This window comes from Centruroides sculpturatus, unplaced genomic scaffold (assembly GCF_000671375.1).
Source record: "Centruroides sculpturatus isolate CEXI.00-Female unplaced genomic scaffold, Cexi_2.0 scaffold377, whole genome shotgun sequence".
Lineage (NCBI taxonomy): Eukaryota > Metazoa > Arthropoda > Arachnida > Scorpiones > Buthidae > Centruroides > Centruroides sculpturatus.
In genome coordinates, this window is record NW_019384711.1 from 192792 (window position 1) to 206153 (window position 13362).

Below are 13362 nucleotides of genomic sequence, written 5' to 3' on the forward strand. Positions count from 1 at the left end.
GAAATTAAGAAACTTTTTCTTGGGTCTTTGTTGCAACTGTCTCGAAAACACCAGAGAAAGTTGCCATACAAAGATGTTGAAGATACTCTGGTAGGCTTATGTTGGCTAAAGTAAATTTCTTCTTTGAATCTTCCTGTTTCAGGGCCAATACTGAAACAAAAAGCAATGGAAATCACTGAAGTACTTGAGTAGAAACCAACTTAGTGCCAGTGATGGCTGGTCAGAGATACATTGCATGTACTATATAAAGCACTACTGTATCTTTCTAATTGTAGTTTTGTGGTTTTTTTCAACTTTGTTTTAGTCGTCATATTGGATAACTTGACATATTTCCACTTTCCCTTGGGGTGTTGACTGTATTCACTTCAACGTAAAGTAATGTACATAAAATTTTCGGTTAGTTCCAATTACTTATATTAACATTAAAAGGCAGAAACACTAATCAAATTGTTACAAATTCAAACTACTGCACAATTGTTAATATGTACTAAATCATTAAAAATAAATCTATTTTGTTTTATTTAAAAACAACTGCATGTTGGTTAAAACCTCACTGGCTACAATTTATTGCCTCTGCACAAAGCTAAGTCTATTTTATTCATTGTTTCAGGTACTAGAAGTAGATGTTTCAGACAGAGTATATATCAACAACTCTTTCTTAGTTCCAATTATGTAATATTCAAATGTAATTAATAATGAAAAAGCAAAGAAAAAGTTAACCGTAGTCAAGCAACAAGCAGAAAGATTGATTCAGAAATCAACAGTGAAATATCTGTTGTTCAATGGTTGGGGGAAAATATATTAGAATGTGATAACTGCTGACAGTACAAGTCTGTATATTTTGCATATTACCTGAAAACTTCTAGACAAACCACATCTTGTCTTATTCCTTGCAGACAATCAGCAGATTGTCTCGTATGCTTTAGATCAGGGGTGTCCAACCTTTTTGTTTCTCTGGGCCGCATTGGAAGAAGTCAAGGAGTTTTGGGCCACAAGCAGTAGCGTAGTGTAGAGGCGGCCCGCCCCGAGCGGTACTTTTTAGGGGGCGGCAAAATTTGACAATAAATAATAATAATATCTTGTAAGAATTTGAACCATTTTATTTCATATTTTCGTGCACCTACGACTCGGACCGATTGAAATGAGCATGGAATAGTGTTACCATCCATCCGGATAGTCCGGGAATTGACTTGCCGTCTGGGGATATCGTGCGCAACTTGTTGACCTTTTTTTTATTTTTGTTTTTTTTTTGCTTGTACGATTTATTCGTATATATATACACCTTCAATATCTAATAGAGCTAGGTCACTCGCATTACTCCTATCCAAGTCTCTCTAGTCGCTAACTGTAACTGATTTAGAACCAGCATGCACTGCAAATTATTCTTCGCATTGCAAAATGACATACGCATGCGTCAGGAACTTCTGTTCGAACAAACCTCACCCGCCGTCCGGGTCGGCGATTTTAAAAAAGTGGCAACCCCTAGCAAACCCTAGCACGGAATTTTTCATTACTTATTCTGTGAGGAAACTGAATTTTAGTCTTTTAAATTGAGATACCTAAATAAGGGGACGGCGAAATTTTCCTTTTCCCCGGGGGGCTGACACCCACGCTACGCCACTGGCCACAAGTACAGTACATATATACTTGTGGTCCAATATACAAGTATATTTAAGGATTAACATGTCTAGATTATAATAATAAGTATTAAAACTTTATCAAGAAAAAGGATATTTTAAAAATTACTTCTACAGACACTTTCAATTTTTACTTAGAAATAGATAAATTCATTTATTATAAAAGACACAAACGGAAATTTATTTGAAAGACACAAACATTTGTTATATTTGGGTCTCTAATTAATAAAAAGCAACGAAACACCATTTTAAAGTGCATTTTTATTCAACTAATATAAATAATAGGTAGCCCAAAAAGTAGCCAAAGCGCCAAATGATATTTTTTACATCAAAAAAAAAAAAGTAGCCACATTTGGCGCAATGTAGCCAAATCTTGCAACGTTGGAAAAAATAGTAAATAATACTGGAGTTGTGAATCAAAGGATTATAGACCCAAGTGCAGGGAAAGGAGAGAAAGGACAAAAGATAAAAAAGTGAGAAAGGTTGGAAAATTAAGGGTCAACAGAAGATCTATTTAACCTTTCTCACTACTACATCTTTTGTTTTTTCTCATCTTTCCCTCCTTTTCCCAAATTTGGGTCTATAATCCTTTGAGTCACAACTCCTTTGAGAATTTAGTAATCCTTCCTCATTCACACATTTCCAAGTATTTGAAAATATTTCCTTTCCACTCAAGAATAAAATACGAATAAAGGTTTACCGCTTTGTGAAACTTCTTTTTTGAGTTTATGCCGTTGAAATAGATAAATAATAAAAAAATTAAAACATTTTGTCGGTTTTGTTTACACGTTTATTGGGTCGCATTGGAACTTGCCTTGGGCCGCATGTGGCCCGCGGGCCGCGGGTTGGACACCCCTGCTTTAGATGAATCTAAGATTGCTTGCCACAAGCTGGGAAATGCTTCAAATCAAAAATTATTTTGGACTTTACTATTTTGTGCTGGTAACCCTAAAGTTAGGACTGCACTGTGTTTAACCCTATCAACAGAATTTAAGATATAATTTTGTGTAATATTTCAATTATATTATTTAATAAATATGTAAATATTGTAATAATATATCATTGATATTATAATTAAAATTAATTTCAATGTCAATGATCAATTATCAATTTTAAAATTTTGATTATTACATGTTGGATTTAAAGGATTACAAAATTTATAATGAAAAATGTTTCATTTTTTTAAAGAAACAAAAACTTACGTTTCCAATCACTATTAATGCATATCACAAAATGGCTAATTGCTAAGAAAAAGGCATGAGATGATATCACAGCAATATAAAACTGAAATAAATAAAATCATTTGTTACTATACTCAATTAATTGTATTTTTATATTTTGTTAATTATTTACTATTCCTACTAATAAATATCAATTTTTAACTATTACAATTATAGATAAGATTTTTTTAATTTTAAGTACCATAATTTCATTCAATAATCATAATAGCGTATAATCCACATTGGTTAATACCTTGTAAATAATTGTTAGAATGGAAATAAAGCATTTGCATAACCCACATCACCACGTCCTTTACCTCCACAGTGGCCATTGAAAATATGATTCAAAAGTAACATTCATCAACACTAAAATACAGCAAAATGTAGAAATTTGACTGTAAACTAACATTTTCATCCATATATAACATATCTTCTGGTTTAATTTCACCAAATAAACAAAGATAATAGTAAAGTTAAATTAAGCATTTTTAAAATGAACAGAGCATCTTTAAGAACATGTAGAGAACTATGCATGTCTGGTATGACCCAGCAGTATTTATTTTAACTTTATGTTTAATTCCACAGAATAGAACAGTAAAGATATCAGTTACATATGGATGAAAATGTCAGTTTACAGTTTAATTAATTAAAAGGTGTCATCCCAAATATTCTGATTTTCCCTCCATTTCATTTTATCAGCAGTTAATTGTAGCTATGATTATACAGTAAGTGAAATGGAGCAAATAGAAAAAATGAAACATTTGAGACAACCAAATGACTTTAGGATTAAACTGGGCTACTTCTCCATGATTATTTTTAATATTAATTTCTAAATAATTTGTCACTAGAGGCAAGCATTAGACATCTTATTAATAAGAGATGGTGCCTAATGCGCCTGTTGTTTGGCATATTACTAATATATTGGGTTTCAAGATGTTTGTATATTGAGACAACATCCTAAACTACATATGTGTTGAAAATATAAATGGCTATCAAACACCCAAATTTTTTATTGCAATGCTTTATTTATATTTTATTTATCAAATAACATTAATAAAATAAGTAATAATACAGTGGTGCCTTGTACTTCAAATTTAATTCATTCCAGGATGCCATTTCAACTCCAAAGCAATTTTTTCCATTAAAAATAACAAAAAGTGAATTAATCTATTCCCAGACCCTAAACAATACCCATTTCAATAAACTTAAAACAGCAAACTCACATAATTTAAGGTAAAAATAACATAGTTAAATGCCCCAATAATAAATTTAAACATTAAAGCAATAAATAAAATATGTAAATATAGTATAACAAAATGAAAATTGCAATTACTGGTTGCACACAGTTGACATCAGCATCTTAAACATAGCTGCCAGATCTGCCACACATGTACAGCTTTTGTGCTTCGTGATAAATTCTTTTCATCTAAATTTTTAATATTACATATAACCTTTCTCTTAATTGTTAGACTTTGTTGCTTCCACACACTTCTCAGATGCCACGATTAATAGGCAAAGGTGATATTGGGTTGAATAGAAAGTTTTTGAATATTGTTAACAACTGCCATTATGTAACATAGATGTGTGATTAAATCATAACAGTTGTGAAATTTAATGCATTATTGCCAATTTAAGATTGTATTCTTTGTTCAAAAGCTTATTTTACATTTTGAGTGCATTTTTCATTGCACATGCAGTTCAAACTTTGAAGCATTATTTGAACTCTGAAGTGAATTTTTGTCAAATTTGGTATTCAAATTCTTAATGAAGCATTCAAAGTTAATCATTCGAAGTACATGGTACCACTGTAAGAATTGATGCTAAAATAAACTTAAAAATTACACATATATGGAAAATTACCAGAAATGTGTGTCAAAATTTTTATTTATTTATGTTACATTTGTTATTTTAAATCTGGAGAAATCTGAAAACTTCTTGCAAGATTTTCTGGAAGCTTTAAATTTTAGGACCTGGAATCACAGGTTATGAGATAAATGTTATACATGGCAGCACAATCATCTTGTACAAGAGATATAACATCAGTATTGCTAGATCTGTAACAAGTCTTTCCCCTATACCAACCACATTTTCTCACCAGATTAGACTAACATCCCCAAAGATTTCAGTGATCAAAATTTTCTATTGAATATTATGACATTATGAGACCACAAATGTACATGCAATCTGATGTTGCACAAACAGATACAGTGAATGATCAGTAATGAACAAATCAGATAACGAACACTTTCGTGAAAGATTTTTATGTTCAGACAACAAACACAAGAAGAAGAGACGTAAAATAATGAATACTGATTGGTCTTCCCTTGTCTTCAGGCAACGATTCAAAACTTTCTGGAGTGAGGGAGACATCGACATTGACGCTCAATGTGGTATATTCCTCCAAAGTTTTAAACGCTCCCTTGTAATTCCAGCCTTTTATTTTTCTGGCAGACAATTCTTTTAAAGTATTTGCGAGATTGTCGGGCAGGCACTCAAGTTTTGCGTCGGTTTTTATTTTCAAAAAGTGAGAGTATAATAGCAAGGAGTGGGCAGAAGATGTCTGATGTTGCTGGGCAGTATGGCTTGAACAGGTCTACAGTAGGCCACAGTTCAATCTTATTTAAGAATGTTACTGTATAATCAAGAAGACTGAAGCAGCTAAAGGAGTAACAAAAATCACATATGAGCAATAAAAATCACATCTGAGAAATAAAAAACATTGAAGAGCTCATAATGAAACCTGAAACTGATCTGATGAAAAAGAACGCCAAGAACTCTTGAATGAAGAACACCAAGAAACTTGGCGAGATATGTTTTCTTCTGAAAAAGAAGATTAATGCCGATATCTGAACATCTTTTGAAGAAGTGAGAGGATGCCAAAATAATGGTCTTAGAATGACATCCAAACCAGGTTGAGGTTAATAGGCTTGGAGATCTCTACAATTACAATGCTATTAATTATTTCTGAAAAATCCTGAAGAAGATAGAAAAGCAATCAACATTGGACAGATTCTTTAATTCCCACAAATGTAAAAAACATGACTAATAAAAATGCAAGACTGTGTATAGGTATTTTTATTATTACATATAAATAAATGTAGTAAGAAAGTATATATTTTTTATTGTTTGGTGTCTCCAGAATAAATTAATCAAATAAATCAATAATTAGTTAATGAACAATTCAGATAGCAAACAAAGTCTTGGAATGGATTACGTACGTTAACCAATCACCCATTGTATTAGGCACATGACTGTACTTGCACATTTTATTTTTCATTTTTTTTAATCATATTTCTTTTAATTTTAATGATGTCTACAACAAACATAAATGTAAGCAACAATGTCAAATATCACCATTTTGATTAAAAGTAACTGAAATGTATGAATGAAATAGATTTTAAAATAACAGATAAACATCCACTACCTGATTTTTAATTGAAGCCAAATGATTTATCGGATTAACGGGTTATTTTAAAGTTAACAGTGGATAACATACTTAAAACATCAAGATAGGCTTTCATAAGTACAAAAAAACAAAAACAATGTACAAGTATAAGTAAATAAATTTCAATTATATTTCAAGTACTTTTGATTTGTCACAACCTTTGTCAGAAATATTACAAAATTAACTGATATGAAATTTAAATGAATGTTCTTGCAGAGGTAAAGAACAGATTTTAAACAAATTAATGAATATGAAAATTGCATAAAAATAAATGTATATCATCAAGCAATTTCAAAATAATTTATAAAAAGGAAGTATTTAAGGAAATTTCCCAAAAGTCAAGAGTGTCATATTATGCATCTGGTATAAAAAAGGTTGATCTAGAGGTAAGTAAAAATGCCTACTTCTAGGTCAAATTACTCAGCATTTAATTGTTAATAGTAACAATAACATAGCTCAATCTAATTTGGCAATCATTTAGCTTTAGTATTTTAACCTCAAAAAATATTTTTGAGGGAATAGAAAGAAGCTATGAAATTGAATTTCAAAATTGGTCAGAGGGTCATTGTTTAAAACAGTAACCCATTTGTGTCAAAAACTCAAACATTCTTGATTGTACAACATGCCAGAGTTTTCCAATCATATGAAGTAAGTAAATAACTGATTGCATAGTTATGAAATTATTATAATATTAACAATAATAAGGATCCATGATGTTTTGTACACATGGGCTTTTAGACATGAGCTTTTTATCTTCAAAACATTTTGTTTTTGTGGTTTTTGTGCATTGCAGTTTTGTCTACCCTTTGAGTTTCTTTCCTATCATAGTATTTTCCCTATCTGTTTGATTCATTTCTTTTTTTATGTTAGTTAATGCTACTGATTTGATTTTTAATTTTTAACAGAATTAATTAATTAATTGATAATTTTGATCTAATTGTCTCTCAAAGCATTTTTTAAAGTTTTTCTTGCCAACTTTGCTTTCAATAAATATGAATACTGTTCTAATTCAAATGTAAGATTTAAATTTATTGAAATAATAATGTTACTTGAAACATTTTCAACAATTCAGAAGCAAAAGAACAAATATAATAAATATTTGTTTATTTATTTAGTTTTAAATATTTATTTATTTAAATTTAATTCANATATTTGTTTATTTAAAATAAATATTTGTTTATGAACCATCACATAGTGTTTGTTTTTGTGGAATACTATTAACTCCGCCAGATTGGAGATGAATATTAATAGTATGCCTGAAAAACACTGAAAAGTCCGCGTACATCTTGGTCATGGATTTCCGTTCTTTATATCCATCAATTGAATTACCACCAAGTTTGTTTTTGTATTCTATGTTTTCTAAAAAGAAACAAGTTTGATTAAAATTCTCATATATTGTACACTTGGATGACCCAACATGTATAATAAACTTTTTTAGAACTCTGTTTCCAATCATAAAATGTTATCAGAATCACCCTTTCTCTGAAAGATGACTTTCATCCCTTGTATTGATGTCATTTATCACTAAGATAGGAGACAAGAGATGTGTCCAGAATACAGTCCCTAATTTAGCAGACTTTAAATTCCAATAATTTCATATTATTCTAACAACAGATTGACCAGCTGTTAGAGAGAGATTCAACCATTCTCACTTCAAAAAATAAATGGTCCCAACTAATTCCAATATCATGTATTTGTAGTATACTAATCCCAGCACAATAGTTTTCAGAGGGAAAAAAATTGTATCTAATTTTTTTGTCACTATCAGTTTTAAATTTCAAAATAATAGATAGATTTATTTATCTTGAGAATTTGCCAGAGTTTAATGTAAAAAGCATATCTGAAGTACAAATTCTTTTATAACAAATTAATCTGAAAAATAAAAATTTAAGATATATCTATTTATCTATCTATTTGAAACAACCAAGAAAGAGTGAATTTTTATATACAAGTATATTCCACTTCATAACATACTGACACTATTTTTCATAACTATATATATTTCATGCACATGTAGCAAAACAGTAAAAACATTTATGTAACTTTTTTACATAAATATTTGTACTGTTTTACTTCAATAGCTGATGATGGCTTCAAGAAAGCCAAAAACATTTCTGCAAAAGTAAAAAATTTTCAGTTGGCTCAACCATTAGTGTCTTTCTGTCTGGATTAAATATTTTTAGTAAGTTAGTCAAGTCAACAAGGTAGGATAATGCAGATTTCACTAATCTTAATGTAATATGATTAGCAAAAATACACATTAAAGATATTAAAATTATGAAGAAATGTATAATCTATTTAATTTTTAAAAATTATTATTATGTGACATTAAACAAAAATTTCAATGACAGCAAATGAATTACTTTCTTAAATGCTAATAACAAATTAAATGTACAACTAGTAAGTAATGAAGTATGTAATGCACTAAAATGCAATTTCTGATGATAAAATTCATAATGTAATTTTAAATTCTTGTTATATTATCATTTAACTTTTATTATTTTAAGTTACTGAAAATTCAATTTACTTTAAAGTACCAAATTTTTTCATATAAATCAAATTTGAAATATATTCTTACTGTAAATAAAACAAAATATTTTTGATTATTTTCTCCAACACAATTGTTCACCCAAGGACAATGGTGATCCATTTTTCTAACACAACGTTGACAAACACTACAATGATGAGCTCTTTCTGGTTTGATACTACAACATTTTGGACATTTATATACAACTTGACCTTCTCTCAATCCTAACTGTTGAATCATTTCTTTTGTAGCTGTTCCTCTTGGAACAGCTCCCTAAAAAAAATAAGGTAATTGTAAAATATTCATCCAATTTATATAAATTTAGTATTTTACTCTAAATGAATCTTAACCTAAGTAATCACAAAAATATAAAATTTCACATTATAATTTTAATATTAAAATTTCATTTACAATAAAAAAAATTATAACTAATAGTATACCTTAAACTGAAATTTTGTCTGAAATCAATAAAAACATACCATCATTAATAATTAAAGAATAATTATCTAATTTATGTTTTATGAACATATTGTTATAGATTATTATGAAAATGAATTAAAAATTAGGGACTGCACATTAATTACACATACAGTTTAAGAAGAGTAACAAAGTATATCATTGTAAATAATGGAAAGAAGACATTATCTACAGTAGGGGTCCCCAAAGTGGTTGATAACAGTTCTCCAGGGATCGATTAATACACAAGGGTCGAAAGGGGGTCGATTAATACCAAAGAGGATCAATTAAATTGTCTAGGAAAAAAATAAAATATTCCAATAAAAATTCAAAATACAGATATGATCAACAACATTACTGACTACCCTAGTTATAACTTGAGTTTTGCCTTAGCCTATGCCGCGTTAAGCTTGTGTTACTCTGTTTTCACGCATCTGGCAACTGTACTAGTGTTGCAAACATGTTATAAATGCTAGTAGTTCATTATACACAGACATACATTCACTCTAGTTGGGTTGTCCCTCTAGTACAGTAGAGTGTCGATTTTCCGAAAGTCAATCATCCGAAAGAATTCCAGTCGGCAAATTTAAATTTTCGCCAGTACTGTGGCGCTTCAATCTTTGGCTGTGTCTTGGGCTACTCAAATATTTTACGTTTTTGATACTAAATTAACATCTGAAGTATAATTTTTTATTATTTTTATATTTTTCAATATATTTATTTTGTTTGTACAAAATAAAAAAATAATTTTTAACGATACAATAGTCTTTGTTAGGCTTAACATCGACGAAAATTCAACGCGAAGCGACACGCAACGGATAAAAATTTCGACATCGGATACGTTAAACTATTTTTTCGTACGTAAATCAGTTATCCGAAATATCAGTTATCCGGACAACCACAGTCCCCAATTGATTCGGAAAATCGACGCTCTACTGTATTTTATATCTAAATGTAGATATTTTGTCCTTTACAGAGAAAATATTGTAATATATCGAAAATCATTAATATAGTACAGAAGTGTTTGCAAGAAAAAATGGCCTTTCAAGTAAAAATGGAGCTATTTAAATCTTCACTGGCACGATCCGATTTTAAATATTTTTCAAACTTGCGAGTACTAAAAGAAAATGAAAAGGTTTCCGACCGGTTAAACATCTTGATAAATTAAGAGAAGACTTTAAAGCACGTTTCGAAGAATTGGAGAATATGCATGTTTCTGAATAGTTTGCTAATCCATTTGATGTAAAAATAGATAATGAAGGTAGTGAACCTGGCTTAGAAGATGAATTGAGTGAAATATGTGTAAATCTCAAAGCTAAAGCGTTGTTTAAAAATAAAAACCTCAGTGAATTTTGGAGCAATAACAATATTGCTATTAAATATCCCAAGTTCAGAGCAGAAGCCGAACCTTTCTTACTTGCATTCCCAACTTCATACGTGGTTGAAGCTGGCTTTAGCCACGCGAACGCAATTTTGACAAAACAGAGGAACAGATTGAACTTGGAAAACCGTGGTGATTTGCGACTAAAACTTATCAATTTTCAACCAAATATCAATAATCTTGCTGCTTCTCTTCAGAGACATCCATCCCACTAATATCAACTATTTTAATAAAAAGGTATGTCTACATATTTTTAAGGCATTCAGTAGTAGTCGCAAAATGACAGTAAGAGGTTTTTTCATCCAATATAACTAATGTTGTGTTTTCAAAGATAAGTGTGTATTTTATGTATTATGACATGTACGGTTTAAGAACTATAGGCAAATTTCCATCTATCCATAATTTTGCTATTATTTTTTAAGATTATAAATCAGTGGAAAATATCTCCTTTTTCTGTTAATGTTATTGAGTGAATTTTATAAAATATGGAAACTATAAATTCTTTATTTGGGTTGTTTTGCGGGGTCTCCTTATCGCTTAACATTAGAAATGCAAAAATGATTTAATGTTTTTGTTAAATACTTAATCTGGAGGTCGATAAGAAGGCAAATATTCTATAAAGGGATCGATGGGATAAAAAGTTTGGGGACCCCTAATCTACAGGAACTTTTTAGTGGTATTAATATTTGTCCTTATAAGTCCCCTTATTAGTCATATGCATAAACTCAGTTATAGAAGATCTACAAATATTTTAAAATCATTTTTTCAACATCACAGAGGTCCTTGAGCTATCATATATATATAATTAAAGGAGAGAGGGTTTGACAAAAGTAAACCATTGTACATAATAGACAGTCAAAAATTGCTCTAAAACCTTATAGCCATACAATCATCTAATGCAGTAAAAATTTCTTTATTCAAATGTTTTCAATTGTCTTAAATACAGGTATACCTTGCCTTATGTCAATAATTGGTTCCAGGAGAAGGGACTTAAGTTGAAAAACGACGTAAGTTGAATTTACTTGTCACTAGGCTGAATCACAAATACTTATTCTCAGTTCTGTATTTTATTTATAAATGCATTTTTAATAATATATTGTTAATAAGAATCTATTTTAAGCTTACAAACAAATAAATTTTAATTTTTAATATAGTACAGAAAAAAGTAATCTAAATTTATGAATTCATGTACATACAGTACATGTTTGCAATTTGGCAATGTTTACAGTACATCACGAATTCTTTATTTGTGAATGTGGTTTTGCTCCAAGATATTATAAAATATGATGATTTTGTAAGGTTAAATAACAAATACAGTTATTATCTTGCGACAGTAGAAAATAAACTAATTTATATTAAATTTACCAATATCAAGTGGCGCTGACAATGATGCCAAACAGTAGATATTGGAACTACCGTGGAAAACACCAATATTGAGCACTTAACGACTGCTAAATAAGACGACAACACAGAAACACAGATGTTGAAAGAGCCTTCACGGCTAATATCCCCATATTAAACTGTTAAGAAAAAGAACACAGATGTTTTCATGTTTTGTTCTCTAGGATTTATGATGATTATATTAACATTTACTGTAAATGTAGATAATTTAATATGATTTTATGTGCTTTAATGCTTTTCTAGTGATATTACGACTTCAATATTTTGTGATGGGCAGACGTAAAGTTGAATAAAATGACTTAAACTTGATTTTTATTTTCCCATATATTTTTTGACAAACAACGTATAATCGAGAACAACGTAACTTGAGGTATACCTGTAATCTTCTTCAGGAAAGATCATTTAACACAATTGAAAACATTTGAATAAAGAAATTTTTACTGCATTGGATGGTTATAGGGTTGATAGTTGTAAAATGCAATTCCTGTAGAAGTAATAAACTGTATAGTGTACATGCAATTAATGAATGGCCCTTATATCAGATTGAAAAAAGTTTAAGAAATAGATATTAAAATCCAAAATAACTATTTAAAACAATGGAGTAAGATTAATTATCCAATTCTTACTTAATTGTATTGTAGAAAAATACAATTCTAAAACATTACATCAATAATGAAATAAAAATTAATTTCATTATTGATGTAACGTTTTAGAATTTTGAAGTTATATAGCCTACATAAGTCAAAATGGAAAGAAAAATTGATTTTTGTATATTTTTCTAAAATACAATTAATAATTGAGATATTAAAATGTTCAATGATTTATGTAAATCAACCGGTGCCATGCTGTGATATTTATGATAGGGAAGCTGTGTTTCTGTAAGAAGCCAACTTTCAGGGGCAATCAGTTAATTGCACATCAGTGATGGTCTAGATCAGTGTTTCTTAACAGGGAGGCCACGGCCCCCTGGGAGTCCACCGGGGGGTTGCCAAATTATGCAAAATTTCCTTCAGAATATAATAAAAAGAAAACTAATGTATAACTGAATATCATATTGAAAAGTGAAATAAGAAAGATAAAGTTTTCGTATTTAGTTTTCTTTTATTTATTTACTTCTTCCTATATATAACTTTGTTAGTACAGAAGAAATAAATGCAAATATGCTACTTACACCGCAGTATTTACTACTTTTATTCCAAAGTAATTCTAAGAAACTATTAATGCTTGGAATTTTAAAAATAATTAGGAAAAAATAGTAGGCTTAATAGTAGTGTTTAAAAATTTAAATGTTTTTT

General features: G+C 29.5%; 1 protein-coding gene across 1 annotated transcript in view; it reads right to left on the reverse strand.

Annotated features, from left to right (window-relative positions):
- LOC111627826 (palmitoyltransferase ZDHHC3-like) overlaps positions 1-13362 on the reverse strand; it is a 53451-nt gene that overhangs the window by 23415 nt on the left and 16674 nt on the right. Inside the window, exons 3-4 of the mRNA XM_023371476.1 lie at positions 8881-9102; positions 2840-2921 (exon numbers count right to left, since the gene is read on the reverse strand). Coding sequence (XP_023227244.1) covers positions 2840-2921; positions 8881-9102 — 304 coding nt within the window. The remainder of the gene's footprint in view (positions 1-2839; positions 2922-8880; positions 9103-13362) is intronic.